The sequence below is a fragment of the Micropterus salmoides genome, unplaced genomic scaffold (genome assembly GCF_014851395.1).
Source record: "Micropterus salmoides isolate LMB-PRFRI ecotype aquatic unplaced genomic scaffold, ASM1485139v1 Ms_hic_scaffold_20, whole genome shotgun sequence".
Classification (NCBI taxonomy): domain Eukaryota; kingdom Metazoa; phylum Chordata; class Actinopteri; order Centrarchiformes; family Centrarchidae; genus Micropterus; species Micropterus salmoides.
This window is the reverse complement of record NW_024041151.1, coordinates 21,288,399-21,311,680: the sequence shown is the minus strand read 5'-3', so window position 1 is coordinate 21,311,680 and position 23,282 is coordinate 21,288,399. Positions and strand designations below refer to the sequence as shown.

The following is a 23,282-nucleotide window of genomic DNA, read 5'->3' as shown; positions in this document are numbered from 1 at the left end:
ATACAAACAAAAGTAATAAAACAGGTCACCAATTCCTCAATGCAATAACACCAAGATATAAGTAAACACATTTATTTACAATACACATTGAATCTTAACGTTTAGCTCTTGAATGTGTCGTCCTTGGCCAAAAACTATAAGTGAAAAGCGTTGATCCTCATGTTTGAACATCAGTGACTCTGAACTCTGGTGAAGTTAATGCAGCGGCCCTGGAGACAAACAAAAACAAAAGACAGACACTACATTCACATGTAGATAGATACCTTCTGCAGTAAAATATTAACCAAAAATTTAGTTTTGAAACAGTATGATATATAACAACACAAGCAAGCAGAGTTAATGTTTTTGAATTAGCATAAATGAAAGCCATCATGATCCATTACCTGCCAAAATGTCAACATAATTTATAAATGAAAGAAAAAACCTTCAAATCAAGTCAAATGTTGCATCTTCTGCAGAAACCTGTTCACGTTTAAGCCTTGCACCTGCATCAGGCCAATTTCTTGCTTTAAAGGTTCAGTGTGTAATATTTAGGAGGATGTTTTCAGTGGTGTCCTTACATAATGAACCGTTTTTATTACCTTAGAATGAGGCATTTGTATCTACATACAGCACGGGTAACCTTACATGGATGTCAGCATGTTGCGCTGCTGTGTTTCTACAGTAACACCAACGGACAAAAGTCTCTACAGAGCGCATTTCATCACTACATTGAATACATACAAAGAAGAAGTAATGTTAGAAAGGGATGGTTGAGCGGTGACTGATGGTGCATTCATGTGGAGTTGGAATAACCAAATCTGTTTTTCCTCCTAAAATCTTTATTGCAAAGACAGAAATAAAGTGTACATGGGACATAAAGAAGTATACAGAACTTTGATTCGTGCAAAATCATGTATTGCATTTACATAGTTTGCGGTCCATGTAGAGGGAACTAGATGTATGTGTGTCCATGTCCATGTTGATTCCACATACCAACTTAGGAGCACATTAACACACCCTGATGTTGGAAGAACGACTTCACAACTCAGGAAATGGGACCATCAGAAGAGCACATGAATGCACCGAACCACTAATTGTAATTTGCAACCTTCACCACTGAACCTTTAAAAAAATGCAGCCAAAATGCATTCTTCTTTTAACTATTGGGGCCCATGAGGGCATAACACATTTAAACACTTGACCACAGTGTGAAAATGCAGCATCCTTCCAAATTTTATGCCATTTATGATTGAAATGTTGAAACACACAGAGGGACAAAATATGAAGATAAATCATGAATATCAGATCAGAAGAAAACAATCCTAAATCATTGGAGGGCCTGTAGCTTATTAAAGCTGTGTTTGATGACGCACTCTGCAAGCGCTGACATTTAGACTGTTATTTATAACAACTGAGTTGATTCAGTAAGCTGTTATTTGTCTGTTGGGTAGATAATTAGAGGGGGAAGAGTGATCCGTATCATTTTCTGTTATTGTCTAATCAAATCATTGTGGAGTCAAGAGGGTGGATCCATTTTCTCATCAAATTAACTGGTGACACTTCATAGCAAAAACTGTTTTATTCCTTGGTGACTGCAGACAGTTCGACTAAAAGAAATGACAACATATTCAAAATTAATAAGCGGCAATTTTTTCTTTCATCCGACTAAAGGGCTGAATTGTTTTCGGAGCGAAGTACTGCAGATGTTTCTCACCTTGTCCTGCGATGTCGGTCTCATGATTGCCACTCTGTTGTACTGTCTCCTCAGTAATGCCAGCAACGCATCAAAACGCCCCTAAAAATACAGATAAAGAATGTTCATCAAAGCATTTAGATATACATGTGTGTATGTGAAGGAACGGCAGTGATATATTGAGAATTATATATATTTGGAATTCTTGATGCGGTATATCTACCAATGTGCAAGGTTGATGAGTACAAGTTCACACACTAAAGACAGACATCACCTAATGCAAAGAGATCATTAATGATTGGTGATTAATGAGGCTATTGTCTCACCTTGATGGGAGTATACCATTTGGACTGTTGGGGGTTGTAGACTGGAGGAGGTCGTGGTGGGGGCCGGGGTATGATGGGCTCCTCCACTTCCTCTGGCATGGTGATGACAGCATTTTTGGCTTTCTCTAGCCGTGACCCTTCCTCTGTGGACCCCTTCTCCCCCCAACGCACCTGCACACCACGGGTATAAATGTCAGACGTGTGTTAGTGGCAGCATGGTGTCAGAGACAATCAACACAGATGAGATCTCCCCAATAATATAGTATGTTCATGAAAACTTCATTACAACGTTTAAGTTTGCCTAAATGAATGTTGGTAAAAATACAAAATTAAACTAAACTGATTAGTGTTTCTGTATTTTTATTTTACCTCCATGCGTTTGATCCCTCCAGGACCTCTGCCTCCATAGTATGAAGCATCCACTGTAGGCCACCTGTGTTTGGGCAAAAGATCTTCTTCTGGCTCCTTGAAAACAGAAGAAAATTCAAATAACATAACCTTTTAAACGATTACACAAAATTTTATACTGTTACTATCCAAAATTTAAATTATGATATACATTTTAGGCCAAGGCATTCAGTCCTACACAGACTTAATATGAATATTAATGCTGTGACAAACATTTTGAAATGAGTCAACACCACGCTCAAGTGATGCAGTACCACTAAAGTCTCAAGCACAAGATCTATTCAAAAACTAAGCTTCCCTCTTCAAATGAAAACTTTTTTCTACATTACGGTCTTAGCTAATGACACTATTTATATTATTTTATTAAAAAGAGAGTAAGGCTTAAAGAGAGGAATGTTTAGAAGTGTGTTTGCTTCATTCACGCGTATTGTGTAATGCACATAAAAGCCCACAAGGATTTATAAGACACTGAAAATGTAGTTGCAGTGGGGAAACATTTACCAGGAACATCACTTCTTATATGTAACACTACAATGCCAACAGAGAACTTTCTATAAAACAAATTTGCCACAAAAATAGATTCCCTTCCTTAAACACATAACTCAAGTTTTAAAATTGAATTTCTAGTGAAGGCTACATGCCAAAACATGGTGGTCTTGGCGTGAAGTCGCTCTTTATACTACTCTTTAAGTGTTGCTGGGTTTTTGACCTCTTCATACTTGTTTCTCTTCTCTTTCCTTCTATTCAGGAAATCCCTACTCTGCTTCTTGAAATACAGAGTCACTCCAGTCGCTTCCAAAATGGCAACACGTGGTAAACCCCAAGCTTTGAGCCGAAAATAATATTGTAAGAGAAATTTGTTTTTCAACTGTCTGTAGTCTACTCACAATGACGGGAGGTGGGGGAGGTGGGCGAGAGGGGGGTGGGTCTCTGATCACCTGTAGGAAACAATACGACAAAGTAATAAACCCTTAACATTGTCTACATGGACAAAAAAATAGCAGTGTTATGACAGGAACCCTGGCTAAATTGCAACACTAACTCAAAAAACTTAAACTTACTGGCTTCTTCTATAAATAACAATACCACATAACTGTAGCTCGTGCTTCCACAAGGCCTGAATTGGAGATATACGCACAAATACCTAGTCTGTAAACTCACCACAGTGCAGCAGAGAGGCCAGAACCACCAGAGTAAAACCAGAGCCAGTAACAGCAACAGAGCCAACAGCAACCAGAGCACCCAGGTCCCATCTGACTGCAACAAACGCACACTAATCAGCAACAGACAACACCATACACCTGGAGATATGTTTATGTACCTTGTGTTGTTGTTACACTGGCGCCAATACAACTGAGCCATGAGTGTGTCTTTATTCAGAGATACGTATTTTCCCATTTTAAAGAGGCAAGTGTTCCTCCTCAATTATAACAGGAGACATGATGGGTAAAAGGTGACTGATTGGCTACACAAGAATGGCCTGTATTGATATTGTAAAGATGAAAGTATCATATCATGAGCTAATACTTTATTCTGAACTCTAGTATAAATTATGCAAATCCACCAATCTCCTTCAAACCTCAAACTTACCTGTCGTTTATATGATTGATACTCACACATGTTGTGGCGTAGATGGTGATGGGACTGGAGATGTAGGATTGTCCATTGTTCAGGCTAACCAGTACTTCAATGGATCTAACAATTATTAGACAGAATCACTGAAAACAACAAAAGAAGTTCATGCACACCTATTAACAGCTAGAGTACTTATTTTTGATTTCATTTTTCTGGTGATGCAGTGAATATTCAACCTCGTGTTTATGAAGCATCCCTTGTTCTGCCTCTTAATGAAGTGAAATACCCCTAAAGGAGGAGCACTGTTCACCATTTATTTTTTTATGTTAAGGGCTCATCAGCTACACAGTTTGAGAAGCACTGCCATTTAGTAACAGCTTTCTCAGTGTCAGTCACCCTGTTGACCTTCCAACATCATTAGCGCCAAGAACTTACTGAAAAAGGAAGCCATTGATATTGTTATCATTTTCTGGCCAGATTTCCTTGTTATCAGTTATAGTTTGAAGTTAAATACTGTTGGGTTTCAACTTTTGAGGTTGGACTCAACTAAGATAGTTTCCGCTTTGTCCATGAGAAATTCTACAAACTATGCGTTTCCTAAGTGTTTCAGGTTTGAGGGAGTGTTACAGAGTGGGTGAGACATGGAAAGTGGAAAGTGAGCAGTGACGGGGGACAGACAGAGAAAGAGCGCAGTTTGAAGTGGGTGAAGTTAAATCAGCTTTGACTCACTATCTAAATGCCACAGAGCTATTCTGGTCAGATTGGCTTCAGTTCACCCAACACTTTGAGCTGTTCGCAGATAGTTCTGCTGTAAACATTGTTCTGGTTTTGTCTCTCCATTATGCACACAACAAATTTCTCATTTCAACCACCTGTATTTGCACAGTCCGAGTGTTATGATTATACAAAGGAAAAAATGTTGAGTAGGTAGTGATGTTATGAAATAATGTCACGCTAAATTGCTTTCCAGAAGGATTTTGCTTTGACAAAAATGAATGTATTTTTCTATTTATGGCAAACACAGGCTCAGTATGAGTGAGAAAAGGCTGATATTCACAAGGGTTTTACAACAAAGAAGCTACAAACTAGAGAAAAACAAGGACAGATGAGACAAAAAACTGACCATGTGACCATGTATAATGAAAGTTTCGGTCACTACTGTGGGCGTTCAAACACAAGTGTGGACATTTTTGTGGTTACTGTTTATTTTGTGGATGACTGCAACTGTACACCATTAACTTTAAATAATAATGAACAGAATGTTACACTGTTGTTACGCAATAAATGTAGTTGTAATTACATGTTTAATTATAGTCTAGGTTTTTTGCCTTGTGCTGTCATCAAGCTCAAGCTTACGAACATTTTGTGTATATGCGCATGTATGTTGACTTACTGTCCAACCTCATGCAGAGCAGGAGCTGGACACAGCAGATAGCCATCTTTAACTACTGTTGGCTTCTGGTCTGAGAAGAAACAGACAAACAGACAAACTCTGAGATATGTTACTGCCTATAAAGAAATTTCCAAGCAAAAACATTTTTTCTTAAATTAAATATGCAAAAGCTCCAAGCGGTTCAGTTGTAAATAGAAATAAAACACAACAAATTTGCCTCTTCATGCTCTCTTCATGCTGCTTATGGCAGTTTAACTCACTAGCTTAACAATCGATCGTGGATGAGTGTACAGTCATGGCATTGGGACATAATCTAATTTTAAACAATTAGTAAAGAAAAGATGCAATATACCTTTCTATAGTAAATGTGTGTGTGTGTGTGTGTGTGTGTGTGTGTGTGTGTGTGTGTGTGTGTGTGTGTGTGTGCATAATGCGTTGGTAGATGTAATAAACAATGTTGTACCGACAGTCATTACAGTCACTAGAGTCGCCTGAGGCCAAGTCTAAATGACCGTCGTTTGCATGAGGCCAAATGTGAGCGTTTGTTCAATCTCCTGGGAAGGGATGAAAGGACAGCATTGTAAGTGGGGGATAAGTGCTGTCTCAGCCCTCCTCCTCTGTTGAGATATGGTTTCTCTACTTTGGTGTAAATGGCTGCTATGGCTCCTCTTTCAAACCATCTGTCCTCCCTGTCCAAAAAACAAATGAACATTTTGTCCTTGAAAGAGTGTCCCTTATCCTTCAAATGTAAGTAGACTGCTGAGTCTTGACCCTTCTGTGATGAGCCATGTGTTTGTGTAGTGGTTGTTTTGTTTCCATATACAGGTCTGTGCATTCCTCACTGCATTGAACAGCATACACTACATTACTTTTCTTGTGTTTGGATGTATGGTCTGTCTGGTAGACCAGTATCTGTCTTAGCATGTTCCTGAGATTCAAACACACAGGGATGTGGAGTTTGTTGAAAATCCTCCTGAGTTTCTCGCATGCTCCAGACACTTATGGAATCACAATGTTTTTGCATTTCATCTTCTTTTCCTCATCACCCATAGTGTTCGCATTTTTTCCTGGATGTTGTGTCTGGATGTGGCTGTTTTCACAAAGGTCCAGTTTAGATATCTTCAAGCTTTAAGTAAATCCTTCAGGTGCTCCTATTCTTGGGCTTGGGCACTTGTTGGTATGTTATTACAGTCCAAGAAGGCCAAACTGTTGACTTTCTCTCATGTTACTATCCACGAGATGTGTTCTGTGAAAGCTCGCACTCCCTACATTATAAACATCACAGCCAGGGTTGCAAATGAACTGAAAGCAACAGAGTGATAGCAAAAAAGAAAGAATGAAAGATATTCCAGCAAAACATCTAGAAACAAACTGGTTAGAAGAAACCAAAGACAGTTATGTATTACCCCTTCATGTCCTCTCACTGACACTGCCCTTCCCCCCCATTGATCTTTTAATAGACTAATGAGACAGAGGAACATCTCCTCCCTCCTTTTGCTCAGTCTCATAATGTCTCCTCTGTTCACTGGATGAATTCAATAAAAAGCAGCCACTGTTTGTTTCTGTACGTCACAATTCTGACTTTCCACTGCAGCACAGAGATCAGCTCACTGTATCACATTTCACTTCATAGCTGATGTTATCCCAAAGTGCATAAGTAAACATGTAACAACGCCTCATTCCACATAGGTGCATCATTAGCATTCAAAATCTATTATAGTAAAGTGTAGCATATCAGTTGAGTGAGTGCGCATTTATTCACCGTATGTCTTTTGATTGACAGTGAGGGAGCAGAGAATGTTTTCTGTCCTCCTGGATCCGCTAAAGCCACTGCCCCTCAGCACCACGTTGAAAGTCTCTGGGAAACATCAGAAACATTACACAACTGTGACAATGTACTTAGACTGCAAACAGATACAACAATCATTAAATAACAAATATGGCGAATGAGCAAATTAAAGTCAACCAAACTAAGAGTCTACAGCCATGCTAGCAGCTTAGGCACAGCTCATAATGACAATGCTGACATGTTTAGCAGGTATGTTTACCAGAGATATAGATGCAAAATAATGGGAATGTTATTACAATTCATCCTCTGGGGACCATGAATGTATGTACAACATTTCATGGCAATCCAACCAATTTTTGTTAAGATATTTCAGTCCGAATTAAAGTGGTGGATGAACCAACGTATCACTAGAGACACGTTGCTAGTGTGGTTAAAAATGCGTTTTACATCATTTGTTTACACCATGTTTTTTGATGCATTATTATATTCAAAACATTACATATGCAACAAACTCTTCCCCACTAACTTACCATTCACGCAAACACTCGACGGCTCTATTGTGAATACATCTGCGCATGTCTGCTTCAGGATCTGTGTGGAGATACAGATAACGGTAACAGCTCAGGTTGTACGGTTCTGGCACAGCATGATACCACTGTCGCACGGTGCGCCAATGAACGTGTTTGTGAATTGTTACAAGTGGCGTGACCTCACCGAGTTGACGATGTCTTTAAGGGCATGAAACCCGGACAGCACTGGGAAGACTTGTTCTGTGCCGTCTGCTATTTCAGCAAGCTGTGACAGAAAAGAAAAGAACTACAGTTTGTGCACCTTTAATCTTTACAATTTTTTTTCAGTGTTCGTTTCTTGCCGCCTCTCTGGGAGGTATTCTGCTCATTTTTGTTAAGTGCCTTGGCAGTGATTAGGGAGGGAAAGTCGGTTTCTAGGAGATGAAAGCTCTGGGCAGCTGGCTGAAGCTTTCATCTGCTGCTTTAATGATAACAGAACAGGAAGCTTGTCTGGCATTATCTAATTAGAGAGTGATGTAATTATTTCCTCCTCAGACTGCAAAGTATACTAGCTCAGTAACCGGGCAGAAGAATGCTTGCTCTGGTTGACTACTGTAGACTTTCCTAGTCAGGCTTTATGCAATTTTGAAGCCATTCCTATATGCTTATTAATACTTATTATGCAGGTCAATACTGTCACCATAATGTGATAAAAGCTGCTGCAACACCAACACATAATGCAGGAATGATTCGGGGCGGGGGCTGTATAGAATGCCATTTTAAATTCAATATTGTGAGTATCTTCTCTCAACAAATATAATTACAGTTTTTCCGTTGCACTGTCGATTTTATTAAAGATAACTGATGTTGACTGTAGAAAATATCACATATCACAGCATTACTACAAACACTGCAGACCAATGGCTCTTAATCATGTTGGTGTTTTATGGGATAATGCATTTTTCCCCTTTGTATGCGTTACAGTTAACACAGTCAGCAGAAGACATAAGGACACATTAGGTTTCATCCTTACAGAGTTCATCCCAAACACAATGGTCCCTTTGAAAACCCAATACCTGTACAAGAAGACAACAAAGTCTCTGAAAACATGCTACCTTACAAAATGCATTCCATGTTTTTACATAAACTAAATTCAGCACAAACCATAAACTAGAAACCCCTGCCGGCTGCTTGCTCTTCTGTCCTTAGGAGGTTCCAGTTGAACTCACAAAGACTAAGCCATGAGGTCATGGTGTGTTAATAAATGTGGGCCAAAAACAGCAGCCTATTGAAGCTCTGACCACAACACATGCTGACACACACACACACACACACACACACACACACACAGAAAGACAAATAAAACCTCAGTGTTTAAGCAACCAACAGTATCAGTAACGTAACAGAGAGAAGTGTTCTTTCCCACAGGCCAACAAGTCAAAGTAAAGAGAGAGGGGATACAAAAATCCTCCTACCTGTTTGTGGTCAAAGTCCATGACACCAACACAGTACACTCTGGCTCCAAACCCTCTGGCTTTGTCAGCCTGGAAAGCACAACACAAAGAGTGAAGTCCTCAGTTCAGCTTCTACTGAAACACAGTAAATCTATGTTTATGTTATCAGAAAAGAAATAATTGATAAAAGATCATATGACTGTTTTTATCTTCAGTCTTGTATATTCATTTTTAAAACTTACCACTTTCCAGACATACATACTCTAAGGTTTTAGAGTGATAAATGTTTCCTCCAAGCAACAACTGTCTCAGTTCATGCAACATGATACAAAAATCAACACGCAGACCCTTGAAACTGTTGTTAGAGTGATTGGAGTGTGTGCATGTGTCAGTGTGTCTCCTCAATGCAAACCGATGGCTGCTTGGAAAGAGTCATAAAACAATGGAACTCTTGGTGTTCAGGGATGGGATGCTCATTATGAACTTTAACATTATTTCCACACAGTATCGTTTTCACTCTTCATCCTACCTACCATAGCATTGTTATTAGAATGATCTTCTGTAAAGTCTGTGTGTGGGGCTGTGGGTGCGGGTTGGTGTTCGATACCTCCTGCAGACTCAGTTCAAAGGGGTAGACCTCCAGCTTGCCATCAGTCAGGACGATGATGATGCTGGATGACGGCGAAGTTTGTGCCTTCATCTGCTCTGACACCTGAAGAGAGAGCTTGCTGAAATATTTTCTGTTGCCAGATCTGGAACTGCTTGATACCACTGCACAGTATGACAGAACCAACATGGCACATAACCAACAGCTGTTTTTTTTGTCGTTTTAGAGATTTTACAACCCTTGTTCTAAAATCTAAGCAAATTCAGCCAGTTGATTGTGTTAAATTTCCCCTTTAAGTGGCAGTTTCTGTTGGAAACAACAAAGTGTCAAAGACCACAATGTTTGATGAGGCCTTTAAATGAGCGTACTTACCGCTTTCATGCCTTCGTGCATGTACGTTTCACCAGCAGGTTTGATTTGGCTCAGCTTCCTCAAACCCTCATCTATCATACCCCTGTGGAGCCAGACCACAAAACACAGAAAACGCAGTGCAAATAAAGACTGGTGTGATCTGGTTATCAGCGTTATGGTGTTAGATTTTCAGAGAGGAGGAATGGGTTAGGGAGTGAGGTAGAGAAGGAAAGAAAGAGAAGAGAGGGACATTTTAAAAACTGCGGACCGTACCTGTCTCCAGTTAGTGGCAGTATTACGACAGCTTTGGCTGAAAAGACAATGTAGGAAACCCTCATCCTGGGACTGAAACACACACACATACGCACACACATTATGTGAATCTACACAAGCAAACAACATCAGAAACTAGGTGCTTTTAAGGCCAATAATTGTAAGTGGTTTTGGAACTTAAGTCAACAAAAAGGATTCCCGTAAGTGCTATTACATATGAATGACAGAAAGGAGATTAAAACATCAATGCCAATAGGATTCCATGAAATAATGTGATAATACATGGTATACTGTATAATGTACTGAAACAGAAGATGACATAACTTGACATTACATGATTACATGACTTTTTGGGAAGGTATGCCAAGATAAAGTACAACACAAGACCATTCTCCCTAGGTTTAGTTAGGGTATCTTTCTATATCTCTATATGCCCTTTTGTTACTGTTTGCACTGTCTGGTTAAATGCTGAACTGTATTTTGTTGTATACTTACAGAGTACAATGACAATGAATTTGAATCTAATCCACAGTAATAATATTATATGACATGAAGAACCGTAGCGAGCCACAATAATGCATGTGACATATGATATGCTTTATACATGCAACACTGCAACAGAGCATGACATGACATTATATGGCACTGACATAAAGATAAAAATTAACGTGATATGATGAAGCGATATTACTGAATCCAAATCACTAGACAACATCTCAAAAGACAACCCCCGTCGATGTTACTTCCTTTCTCTACCCTTCAGCCATGAATAGGGACAGGACTGTCTGTTGTGGTCTGCACCACTTTCAACATCTGCTGGATGTTTTGCTCTCATATTTAGCAACCAGCTATTAAACCTAAAGATATCACACACCCTCTGCACCATTACCCAGAGGGGTTTCGGAGCAGTTGGCCTTGTATGATGTCTGCTACCCAAAATAGACATGCACTACTTTTCTACTCACTAATAATGTTTCTACTATAATTTAAAGACATATAAAGTCTCCTGGCCCTTTAAATAATCTTTTTTCATTGGTTTAATTTCTGCTACATAACTCAAGTTCAATTTTAATCTGTCTGGTTGTCTGTAAAGACCATTTTCACTTTGTTTGGAACTGTGGTATATAAAGTTTTGTATTATTCCATATTTTCTGAGGCGATTTAAATACCCGTAAAATCTGAGGAGGACATGAGAGGAGTAGGAGGCAGGAGAGAGAATGGAGGGATGACCATCACAACATTTAAAAAGCACAGCCACTTTACTTACCTGACAAACCTGTTGGTGAGCTGCTCCACAAATCCAAAGATCTCATCCCAGTGTCCCATCACACTGCCTGACCTGCGGAAACAGGCAGCACCAGGGTGATACTGTATATCAGAATACCCAAATGTGAAATATCAAATATATCCCGACACAAGATTTAACACCAAAAATGTCCAACTCAGGTGACAACAGTGGTGTAAAAACAGGGGGATGACCATTAATCAATTAAACCAAACTTAATTTGTATATCTTATATTTTCTGTATATGCTGCATAATGCATTATGTTTTGATGCTGCAACGACTGTTGTAAGCTCACTAAATAGAATAATTGCAATTCAAAATAAATTAAATGAAAACAGAAAAACAAATGCAAATGGTAAAAATACCTTTTTAAAAATTTTGTTTTATGTAGAAATCTCACATTTTATCAAGTTTTCTAAACTTTCCGTGCACCTCTATTTTTCAGATCCATCCAGACAGAAAAATGTTTTCCATGCATAAAAATACCAGGATGATGGTTTCTTTATTCTGTTGTTGTTGGAAAGTCTATTGAGCACTTCATTCTTAACAACTACCTAATACACTGAGAGGAACTCCGGGGGCTATAAAAGTGAACTTTTTTATGTAGGCTATACACCCCAACACTGATGGTCAGTACAGAAAACGATTAAAATAAACTCAGTCAAATCTGCAGTGAAGCAGCCAAGGAACAAGGGGACAAGGAAAGCTAAACACAGCCATACATGGAGAGGACTGAGTCAAGTGTCTCTGCACTTAGGAAGCAAATATTAAATGAATATACTGGTCTGTTCCCTGCTGGCTCCCTTATTCCTTTAAGCAAACACAAGCACGCAGACAGATAAAAGCGACACATTCTCTCACCTGTCTAATACAAAATAAATATCGAACGCTCCATCACAAGAAGCGTCGTCGCCGTCATGCGACGATGAATTCACATTGACACTTAGAAAAAATAGGATTTTGCAGAATATCCATATTCGATCCATAATCCATGCGTTTCATATCAACAGTGAGTTTGTTTTGAAAAAAAAAAACCCAAACAAATCAGCTGATGCAGCTAGCTACAGCATGAGTCCTTCCAACTTCACAACTTCATCCTGATGGTTCACATGTTGAGTCACTGCAGAGTTGAAGTGCAATAGGTTGAGTGTGTTCGCTGACGGCAAGATCACAGTGTAATAAACTGGGCAGGGCACACAGCTGCTGCTGCACACTACTGTCACACTCCCGGCATTAACAACAGAACACGACTTCCCTCACGATTCTTCAGATTAAAGTAGGGATCAAATACTAGCCCATATTAAAAAAAGAAAAAAATTCACTGACACTGCACATTCATGTACGGTGCTGTAAATGTAGCCTAATATGTAGGTATGCATATATTTAGCTATTTTAAAACCTTTTAGTGTTTTTCTGTTTTTCTTATCACTGGGGACAGCCGTTCATAAAATTAAATATAAATATACATACGTGTGTGTGTGTGTGTGTGTGTGTGTGTGTGTGTGTGTGTGTGTGTAAAAATGTTTGTATATGTAAATAAATACATATTTATAAAATACAAAGAAACAGTATAAAGTACATCAGTATAGTGTAAATATGACTTCATATTATGCTTATAATAAAGTCATACCATGTAATGTATGTTATAAATACAACAAAATAATAAAAAGAATGTGTGAAAAAATCGTGAAATTTCATTCCTATGCTATATCTAACTAATTTATGCTGTGTTGTTTTGAAGGCAAGTCATTTATCTTCCTGTGTTGTAGATGCCCATTTCAAACTTGACTTTTAGTTGGCAGTGATTCTTAGTTGGCAGACAAACTGGCATAAATAGCAACTGCCCGAGATTACAAATATACAGAGAATGACAGACTGATGTTGACTTAATTGACTCAGTTGATTTAATAAAAGTAATAAAGAAAATATTTGACTGGACTTCATTTGGAAGGCAGCATTTTCTTCCTATCAAACAATCTCCTTGTTATTTGAAAAGTGTTTTTATTAGGGTGCAATATTTCAAGATTTAATAAAAATGCGCCTTTCAGTCAGTGATCAACTCAGCTGTGTTTCTTACAAAACATTTCTCATTCACTCATAAATCACTCCTCACACCTTCTGTGTACTGGATGCCTGATGTCTTTCTTTTCTTTTCAGGCCAAACAAGTGCATCATGTTCCTGTCAATCTATTGCAGATGGAAAGTATTGAACAGACAAAAATGAACGCCCTTGGTGTGTCAGAGTGATTTACTGCCTTGCATGAGTCTGATCCAAAATGTGACTTCCCAAAAGCTGAATGTAAACCTACTCCTTTGTCTCTTGAGAGACTTGCCCATGTCCATGTTTACACGAATATCATCAGTCTAAGATGTTTGACACATTCCAGGAGTTCCTTTATGGTGAAGTGCTGTAATTACATATTTCTTTGTGTTTGCAGGGATACAATGCAAGCATGTGACTTTCAAGTAATTTAATAATATGTTTTATTTATAGAGCAGTTTTTTATCCTACTCATAGACACTGTACATTGGTTAAAATATACAAGTTAAAAGGGCCGTTAAAAGGCATAATAATATGTAGGCCTAGATATACAACACACATCTGTCAATCATATATTAAAAGCGGACCTGAAAAGATGGGTTTTGATTAGTGATTTTAACGTGGACGGGTCAGACAGTCTCAGATGTGTTTGGGCAGAGAGTTCCAGAAGGATGGGGCAGCTATGGAAAAGCTCTGTCGCCCCAGGTCTGATGCTTGGTCCTGAGAGGCAGAGACAGGAGGTTGGCGTCAGAAGAGTGGAGCTTATGGGAGGGAGTGTGTCGGAGGAGCGGGTCAGTTAGTTAGGGGGCCTAGTTATGGAGGGCTTTGTGAGAGAGGAGAAGGATTTTGAATGAGATTTGTTGTGGAAAACATTAAGGAGGATGAATTCATGACAGCGTACAACTCAAATAATAACACTCCAAAGTCATTGTGTCGGTAAATGGCCTTGAGCAAGGCCCTGAACCCCTAACTACCTTGGGCAAGACCTGCTTGTGGCGCCAACTACTTGCTCTGACATCTTTCCATACAGTAATGCATGTGTATGGGTCCTGTTTGTGCATGTGTGTGTGTGTGTGTATATATAATAACTACAGAGTGAAAAAAATGTAATTTCCCTTACATACGGATTATTTATGTATGTCTTCTTCTTCTTCTTCTTCTTCTTCTTCTTCTTCTTCTTCTCAAAGCTACTTAAAGTGGAAATTAAAGGAAAATAAACTTAAAATTGGAAATGCAGGTGGATGGATACCTGTGTGCCACAAAAATGGACTGGTTTGTTACTTCCAGGTAAAAAGGACTGATCGCAGAAAGGAAGTATCACCAAATGCTCTGCTTGGGCCTCAGTTGAAAAACAAAACAGAGACAGTGTTTCTTCATACCACTGCTGATGAAGTTTGAACAGTGCGTGACCACAGTCAATCAAAGCCAAAACAGACGAAATTGTTTAGGGTGTGACCACAAGTCTAGCTTATTAAATGAAAGGCACTTACACTGTCAGTAATCACTCTGCTTTATAATTATATAAAGCATATAATAAACTGTTGCCATAAGCAAGGGCGTGATTTTCATGTTAGCTTTGGTGGAGCTATCTACAGTGAACTGCTCAAACTACTACAATAAACCATGAACCTTCTTTAACATGTAATGCTTAAAATGAGAGGGGATGCTGAATTCTAAGCCTTTGAGAAATTAATTTAAAATAGGGTTTAAGAGATATTTTGCAGGAAACAAGAGATTGCGTTGTTTCTAAGTGGAATAAATGGCTGCGGGTGCAGTCCTCCAATTGTACCAGTTAGTGGCAGTAACGCACCGTTTCGTCGTTTACTGTCAACATAAGAAAGAAGAAGATAGGCTTGCTTTTGCTTTGTTTGTTTTTTATACTAAAATGGGATTTCTTTTTAACGCGATGCCAGCTTTATAGCCATTCAGACATGGCTGAGTTGCTTGAACGGGGACATCGACAGTCAGACTGCGACTAATGGTGAGCTTTTTAGCCCTGTTTTCTATCAGTTTAGCTGGCTAAAATAGTGCCTGTAAAGGTAAACGGTAACGCAAGCTAGCCGGGGTTTAGCCTGCTAACATGGCTGGACAATAACAAAAGGGTCTGACAGGTTGACGATGTTTCGCTATTGTAAAAGCTTTAAGTTATCTCAAAGGGAAAGAGGTGATAGAGTCTGCGTTGAAGAGTCAACATAAGATAAGATAAGATGCTTCTCCGCAGGGGAAATTCAAATTGGCACAGCAGCACTTGGGAACAAAATACAATATAAGTAGAATCAGTGACCCATAATGCAGATCTGGGACAGGTAAACAAATCCTTTTGGGTGGAGAATACCAACGTTAGATTTAGCAAGCTTACATGTAAACACGTGATTAATACACGTTTTAAACGGGGTAAATCATCACTGGCTGTTGTGTCTGCTCTTGAATCTTTATCTCGTCACTTGATTTAACTATTTATTTAACAATATGAATTAAATTAAAATGAACTAAATGGAGAGCTTTTGGTGGTTTCTCTTTTCCTCTCTCCTCCAAACTCAGCTTTAACCTCCCCAGCTTCGCACTGTACCAGAGGAGCAGAGGACAAGATGCTACTGAAGATGCCCCAGAAGCTGCTGAAGACTGCCCACTACATCGAGCTGGGCAGCTACCAGCACTGGCCGGTGCTGATACCCCAGAGGATAAGGCTGTACACCTACGAACAAATCCCCCTCTTCCTCAAAGAAAACCCCTACATTACAGACGGCTACAGGGCTCACCTGCCCTCCAAGCTCTGCCTGAGGAGGTGGGAGTCATGTTGGAAATGTGTACTTTTACATACCAGTGATGTCCAATTGAGTATTAATTTTGCTACTCTGTTGAAAGAACTTCTGTCTTGTGTTGTTTACGACTTTATAGCTTATACTGGTATGTGTTAATTTGCATACAGACTGGCCCTTTTGACATATGCGTGTCTTTGTTCCTTTTTTCTCTTGCAGTATTTTCATTCTGTCCAATGAGACGGTGAATATCTGGAGCCACCTTCTGGGTTTCCTGCTCTTCTTCTCTCTGGCAGTCAACGACCTCTCCTCAGTGTTGCCAGCCTCTGGAGCAAACAGAGAGGACTATGTCATCTACGCTATAGGGCTGTTCTGCTTCCAGGTAAAACTTATTTGGCTGTGTGCACTGCAGAGTGACAAAAGCTGCAATTTTCATCTCCTTGTGATCTCTGAGAAAGTGTTGTACTATCATCCACACATTGTTGCTTCAAAATAAAACTGAATGCAAAGATGCTGTTCAGGAAGAGCAATGCCTTTTGCCATTTTGACAGCCATGCAGCATGCTCCAGGCTTAAGAAAATAAGGTTTCCTCCCAGCAATGTGCATAATCTGCAGGTGTATGTCTGTAATTTTACGAACAGTATTTACTGTTGGCCTTTCCTGTTTTTTGCAGCTGTTCTTAAGAATGAGTATATTATGAGCTGTGTATATGATTAGTAATGTACGCAGTGTCCTGTGTTACAGTATATTTGTATGGCTTAACAGACTTATTTATGTAGGTTCACCTTTCATGCCACAGGGTGCAATCAGTTCACCTCTTCCCACCAAGGTGTGTAAGCTATGTGTAGGTGTAACTGTTAACTAGAGGTGGGGCACAGTGTGTTGTATTATAAAGAGCTTCAGTAGGAATAGTGGTGTAATTCAGAGTCCCTTTTGCTGTGTACAGTTTGTGTTGCAGGTTATGTAGCAGCTGATAATGGGATTGGGAACTTCATGTTAATGTAATAAAAATTAGTGTGATTCACATTTACATTAAGTTTATAGTGTAGTGTATGTTACCCTCCCATCCTCCTCCTAAAACCCCTTTCTCTTGTCCCTAGAAGTGCATGTTTTGTATCTAGATTGTCCTTACAAATCATTATTTCATGAGATAAGTTTATGTATTACAGTCCCAGAAGGATTTTTGTTGTTAAAACATAGCAAAGAGATTTACTCGATGAATCCAACAATGACATCCGTTAAAAAAAGTCTTTAAACATAAATAATCTCAAGTAATAATCCAGTCTGTAATGACACCGTGTGATTTCCTCCCAGGTGTGCATGTTGTGTTCTGTGGGGTATCACCTGTTCTCGTGCCACCGATCCGAGAAGACTTGCCGTCGCTGGCTGGCGTTGGACTACGCAGGCATCTCTGTTGGTATCCTGGGCTGTTATGTACCTGGGATCTTCTACGCTTTCTACTGTAATGCTGTAAGTGTGAACACTCAAGATGATGACTTGTGTCACAGAGATTGTCGACCTTTTTATAATATGGCTTTTGTAGAGGAATTGGCAATGCATGGGTACTGTCTGAACATGTTTAGGCAAAGATATGCGCATACGTGAAGTTGGAAAAATGATCTTATTCTGAATTTCCACCATAAGATCAGATATTCTTTCCCTCTAGATATTACACTAATAAAGAAACCGATCTGTTAGACTGTATGTAATCGGTTCCGTTCCCATCTTGCAGTTCTGGCGACAGGTCTACCTCCTGACAGTGCTGTCCCTGATCCTGGCCGTCTTCTGCGCTCAGGTCCACCCCCGTTACCTCAGCAACGACTGGCGGCGAATACGGATGATGATCTTCTGCTGTGTGGCTGGCATCAGTGTGATTCCTGCGTGCCACTGGGTCTGGCTAAATGGAGGATTCACCTCTGACGCTGTACAGGTCAGGAAATACAGTAACATTAGAAAACAAGCAAAGTGAGAGCGCATGTATGTATGCTCTCATACAGATCTATGTAAGCTCACACTTTATTATTATTTTTTTTTGTTTTTTTTTACACCTACACTATTTCAGAGCTTTATTAGGATAAATGTCCCTCAAGTGGTCGTGATTTTTACTCTTGCTTTTATTTTAAGTCTGAACTCAATAAGCGTCAGTCATGAATCTCGGCACTGAAAACTTTGGTTTTCATTTGATGTACAGCTGTTCCTGCCTCGTGTGATAGTGATGTACCTGATAGCTGGATTTGCCTTCCTGTTCTACGTCACCAAGATCCCTGAACGTTATTTCCCTGGTGAGTCCTTTGCCTCGCTCTCTGTGTTTGTGTACAAGCCTGAAGTGGGGAGCTGTTAAACCAAGTGAGACATTTGGTCAACTGAACAAGAAAAATATTTGTAAATCAGATTACTTCTTATTATTGGAACAGAATCACATGCTCTGTCCTCAGTGTAAACAGAAAAAAACACCACTAGAGGTCATCATATCTGAGGTTTACTGCTGACATTGTCTAAGAGATGTAAAAAATGAACAAATTAAAATATTTCACCATATATTATCTTCTTAGCTTCCATAAATGTCTAAATAATGTGCTTGTGTACCGCAATAAACTTTTTAACCCGTGACATCCATGCAGTAAGTTTTTCAGTAGAGAGGTGAGACATGCACACAGAAAAAATAATTGATAACTGATTTCCATTGCATTCTTCATGTAAACTAATATATTTTACAGAGTTTTGATACTGCAGTAGATTGTAATTAGTCATTGTTAATATTGTTAATGGAAAAATGCTGTATGATATAATTCACATTGTTTTATACTGATTTTAAAACACTCACTATATTGTTTCAGTAGTATTTCTAACTTCTTTTAAATTCCCACCTTATGAAAAAAAGTAAGAGAAAGTTAAGGTAAGAAAACGAAATGTTCTTCCATGAGGCCCATGATGAACATGTTTTATCCCCCTTCTCCTCTCCTAGGCCAGCTGAACTACCTGGGTGCCAGCCACCAGGTGTGGCATATACTGGTGGTGGTAATGTTTTACTGGTGGCATCAGACAGCTGTACACATCATGCGCTTCAGGCACAGTCAGGCCTGCCCGACGTGGACCAGCAGTAGCTAAGTGAAGCCGATCAAATAATGCTATAGGAAGGCAATCAGTTGCAGGCTAATAATTGTTAGCAGACATCAGTCAGTCTCTCTGTGTTAATATTCTACATAAAGATTTTTTAACCACAAACTACCAGACACTCCTTACTGTTAGCTTCTAAGGTAGAGAGGAGAGTCTGACCGTAGCTGTTAGCTTTCACTGAGCCGTCTGTTACTGTGTGGCTGCTTGTAAACTGGCCAACTGTTAAAGGCAGTATATACTGTCTCCAACGGTAGATATCAGCAAAGGGTGTCTAGGAGCTACCGTAAATCTTAAATTCTTTTAACAAAAGGTGAACTAAAATAAAGCGTGAAACCCTCGATGCATGACGCAGGAGTTAAAATGTATTCATAGAAACAGGCTACGTTTTTAATTGATCATGTTATCTCTCTTGGTTGGTTTAGATTGTGATTTTTGTTTGTACAGACGTTTTAAACTATAAGGATTCTTTTGAATCAAACATAATAGCCCACTTGAACATTGACTTTTTGTGCGTCTAAATTTGTTTTATCTGTCAGTTCTTACAAGAATAGGTTATGAGAAATGTCTTGGTGAAAGGTGGAAAGCACAAGGAGAAAAAACATGACGACTAGAAATTCAACATTAGGACACTCAGTTGCTTGTGTCTGGGAGAAACAATGTCTCAATACCTCGAGTATTTGAAGCTATTGAACAAATAATTAATGGTCAGTCAATCTGCAATATCTAGAAAAGAAAAACTGCAGGAACCTTACTTAAGCTGCAGTGCATTGTGTTCTTAGCACTGCTTGATTTGTGTCTTTTTTTTCTTCTTTTGTATATTTTTTTTTATTTTGTGTGTACTTTTTTATTTTGTGTGTACTTTTTTTGTCTTTGGAATAAATAAGGAGGCAGTTTAGAGGAAAAAAAAAAAAAAAAAAAAACTTTAATAACTCTTTACACTAAGCCAGTATCTCAATTTGGACTGCACTAGGCTAGGCAAGGTGTCAAATAGCCTAAATATACTCATTATCGCCAATGTGTTGAGTTTTCCTAATTTGCCTATTGCAAAACATCATTATTGTCTATTTTATGCTACTGTTTATATAAGGCCAGTGTAAAGTGTTACAGTTACCTTTCTTTCCACAGGACACTTTGGGACAGTTACAAATATTTATGTTTTGTTTTTTACATAATTTCAATCGTGTGTGCTTAATTTGCCTTATTATGTTTGCGTATTTGTACTGTATGCACACTTACTGTTACAATCTGTTTTTGGTTGGCCATAAACCAAAAAAACTCAGACCAATATGATCTTTGCTGTTACACCACAACGCCAGTATGTTACCCCCCCACCCATTTTTAGATAATATATAATAATATTTAGAACAAGTTATGAAATTAAGTTGCTGCAGAGCTGGAAAATACACTGTACAGGTGCTGAAAGAAGTGACTTTATTTTGCCTTTATGAGAGTGTTTATATTTTTCAACATGACCCTGTGATTATCATAAACTGCTTTATCTTTTTTTTTGAATGAGCTCATGATTGTTTCATCCTGTGTTTGGGTTTTTCTTGAATATCATTTGTATGATAAATCGTTGGCACTGACTTACAAGATATATAATATTTATTTCAGTGCCTATGTGAAAATATATTTTTTAAACATTTTGAATGAATAAAGAATGCTGGGACAAAAACTGTCACAGAGTCTTGTTTTTTTGATAGCTCTGTATTGCTCCACGTTTAGTTTGTATTAATAGCAGGAAACCAATAACATCTGATAATTGGAGCACATTAAGACATGAAGGAAAGCTGAGTACAGTGGCGTCCCATGCCTGTTTATGCTGTTCATATTATTGAACAATAGAGGGCAGCAATGATAGAAAAGTTGGCCTCAAGTTGACTTCAAAGTAGATCAACATCTTCTGATATTTCTCATATCACACAAAATGAATAATTTGTTGCCCTGTTGGCTACTGCAGCCATCCATTGTCTTCTATGGAGGTGAATGTCTTTCAGAGAGGAGGTGTTTCTCTTCACCCAGTGTTGAGTTAGCCATTGAGCTAGGAGAATATAACATGGATAGAAAATAGTAGTAGTAATAATAATAATAATAATAATAGCAATAAAAGAAACAAAGGATAAATATATAAACATGAGTACAAATAAAAGCATAGATATTAAAACGGATAAGAAATAAGAGCATCAACATAACAGGAGAAAAAGTAAAAATTAAATAAAAGCAAATAAGATAACTAGCTGACTAAGCACTTCAATTGTAACCATAATCTTAAGCATAAGATGGGTCTAAGAAGCCAGAAATATACTGTAAATCCTCCTCTGCCTAACATTACTATTGTGCACGAGCACTATATCAGCTGCTTCGGATTTATTAAAAAAAAACAAGGGAAAATGTTTGTTTTTTCATTCCTGTCTGATGGCAATGCTCTCACCCAGACTGACCACTGACTTTGTAAATGTGATAATTATGTTAGAAAATTATATACCATCTCTAAATCACCTCATGCAGTAATGAACATGTGTGCAACTGATGTCAGAAACAGTAATGATGGGAAGTAATCCTGACCTTACAGTTGGCTTTGAATTGATTTTCACTGGGTTTACGAGGATATTTCAGTACAGGTGCTGGTCATATACAGTAATTAGAATATCATTAAAAAGTTGATTTATATTGTATACATTCATTCCACACAGTCTGATATATGTCAAGTGTTCATTCCTTTTAATTTTGATGATTATAACTGACAACTAATGAAAACCCCAAAATCAGTATGTCAGAAAATTTTAATATTGTGAAAAGGTTCAATATTGAAGAAACCTGGTGCCACACTCTAATCAGCTAATTAACTCAAAACACCTGCAAAGGCCTTTAAATGGTCTCTCGGTCTAGTTCTGTAGGCTACACAATCATGGGGAAGACTGCTGACTTGACAGCTGTCCAAAAGACGACCATTGACACCTTGCACAAGGAGGGAAAGACACAAAAGGTCATTGCTAAAGAGGCTGGCTGTTCACAGAGCTCTGTGTCCAAGCACATTAATAGAGAGGCGAAGGGAAGAAAAAGATGTGGTAGAAAAAAGTGTACAAGCAATACGGATAACCGCACCCTGGAGAGGATTGTGAAACAAAACCCATTCAAAATGTGGGGGAGATTCACAAAGAGTGGACTGCAGCTGGAGTCAGTGCTTGAAGAACCACCACGTACAGACGTATGCAAGACATGGGTTTCAGCTGTTGCATTCCTTGTGTCAAGCCACTCTTGAACAAGACACAGTGTCAGAAGCGTCTCGCCTGGGCTAAAGACAGAAAGGACTGGACTGCTGCTGAGTTGTCCAAAGTTATGTTCTCTGATGAAAGTAAATTTTGCATTTCCTTTGGAAATCAAGATCCCAGAGTCTGGAGGAAGAGAGGAGAGGCACAGAATCCACGTTGCTTGAAGTCCAGTGTAAAGTTTCCACAGTCAGTGATGGTTTGGGGTGCCATGTCATCTGCTGGTGTTGGTCCACTGTGTTTTCTGAGGTCCAAGGTCAACGCAGCCGTCTACCAGGAAGTTTTAGAGCACTTCATGCTTCCTGCCGCTGACCAACTTTATGGAGATGCAGAATTCATTTTCCAACAGGACTTGGCACCTGCACACAGTGCCAAAGCTACCAGTACCTGGTTTAAGGACCATGGTATCCCTGTTCTTAATTGGCCAGAAAACTCGCCTGACCTTAACCC

At 38.9% G+C, this 23,282-nt stretch overlaps 2 protein-coding genes across 4 annotated transcripts; one reads left to right on the top strand and one right to left on the bottom strand.

Moving 5' to 3' along the window:
* Positions 1 to 56: 56 nt before the first annotated feature.
* Positions 57 to 12,836, bottom strand: antxr2b (ANTXR cell adhesion molecule 2b). Of its 2 annotated transcripts, none has more exons than XM_038733294.1 (17): positions 12,508 to 12,836; positions 11,628 to 11,699; positions 10,361 to 10,432; positions 10,109 to 10,190; positions 9,737 to 9,841; positions 9,151 to 9,219; positions 7,881 to 7,961; positions 7,697 to 7,757; positions 7,140 to 7,235; positions 5,378 to 5,447; positions 4,026 to 4,104; positions 3,571 to 3,666; positions 3,297 to 3,347; positions 2,371 to 2,466; positions 2,002 to 2,172; positions 1,697 to 1,777; positions 57 to 209 (listed from the first exon to the last, which is right to left on the bottom strand). In XM_038733294.1, the coding sequence occupies exons 1-17, from the start codon at positions 12,630 to 12,632 to the stop codon at positions 171 to 173; spliced, it is 1,446 nt and encodes a 481-aa protein (XP_038589222.1). In that variant the 5' UTR covers positions 12,633 to 12,836; the 3' UTR covers positions 57 to 170. The 2 variants fall into 2 exon arrangements, with proteins under 2 accessions (XP_038589222.1, XP_038589221.1); XM_038733293.1 differs by lacking the exon at positions 57 to 209 and adding an exon at positions 569 to 1,589.
* Positions 12,837 to 15,510: 2,674 nt separating this feature from the next.
* LOC119914738 (progestin and adipoQ receptor family member 3-like) lies at positions 15,511 to 21,238 on the top strand. Of its 2 annotated transcripts, none has more exons than XM_038734221.1 (7): positions 15,511 to 15,668; positions 16,229 to 16,472; positions 16,666 to 16,828; positions 17,761 to 17,916; positions 18,179 to 18,376; positions 18,638 to 18,728; positions 19,412 to 21,238. In XM_038734221.1, the coding sequence occupies exons 2-7, from the start codon at positions 16,276 to 16,278 to the stop codon at positions 19,552 to 19,554; spliced, it is 948 nt and encodes a 315-aa protein (XP_038590149.1). In that variant the 5' UTR covers positions 15,511 to 15,668; positions 16,229 to 16,275; the 3' UTR covers positions 19,555 to 21,238. The 2 variants fall into 2 exon arrangements, with proteins under 2 accessions (XP_038590149.1, XP_038590150.1); XM_038734222.1 differs by lacking the exon at positions 15,511 to 15,668 and adding an exon at positions 15,847 to 15,993.
* Positions 21,239 to 23,282: the final 2,044 nt, after the last annotated feature.

Excerpts from the sequence above, each read along its gene's own strand:
- antxr2b (XM_038733293.1), bottom strand. The coding sequence starts at position 12,632 with ATGGATCGAATATGGATATTCTGCAAAATCCTATTTTTTCTAAGTGTC. Across the intron at positions 2,467-3,296 it reads CTCCCCCACCTCCCGTCATT|GAGCCAGAAGAAGATCTTTT; the intron begins GTGAGTAGACTA and ends TCTGTTTTCAAG. Across the intron at positions 1,778-2,001 it reads AATGGTATACTCCCATCAAG|GGGCGTTTTGATGCGTTGCT; the intron begins GTGAGACAATAG and ends CTGTATTTTTAG.
- LOC119914738 (XM_038734221.1), top strand. The coding sequence starts at position 16,276 with ATGCTACTGAAGATGCCCCAGAAGCTGCTGAAGACTGCCCACTACATC. Across the intron at positions 16,829-17,760 it reads TAGGGCTGTTCTGCTTCCAG|GTGTGCATGTTGTGTTCTGT; the intron begins GTAAAACTTATT and ends ATTTCCTCCCAG. Across the intron at positions 18,377-18,637 it reads TCACCTCTGACGCTGTACAG|CTGTTCCTGCCTCGTGTGAT; the intron begins GTCAGGAAATAC and ends TTTGATGTACAG.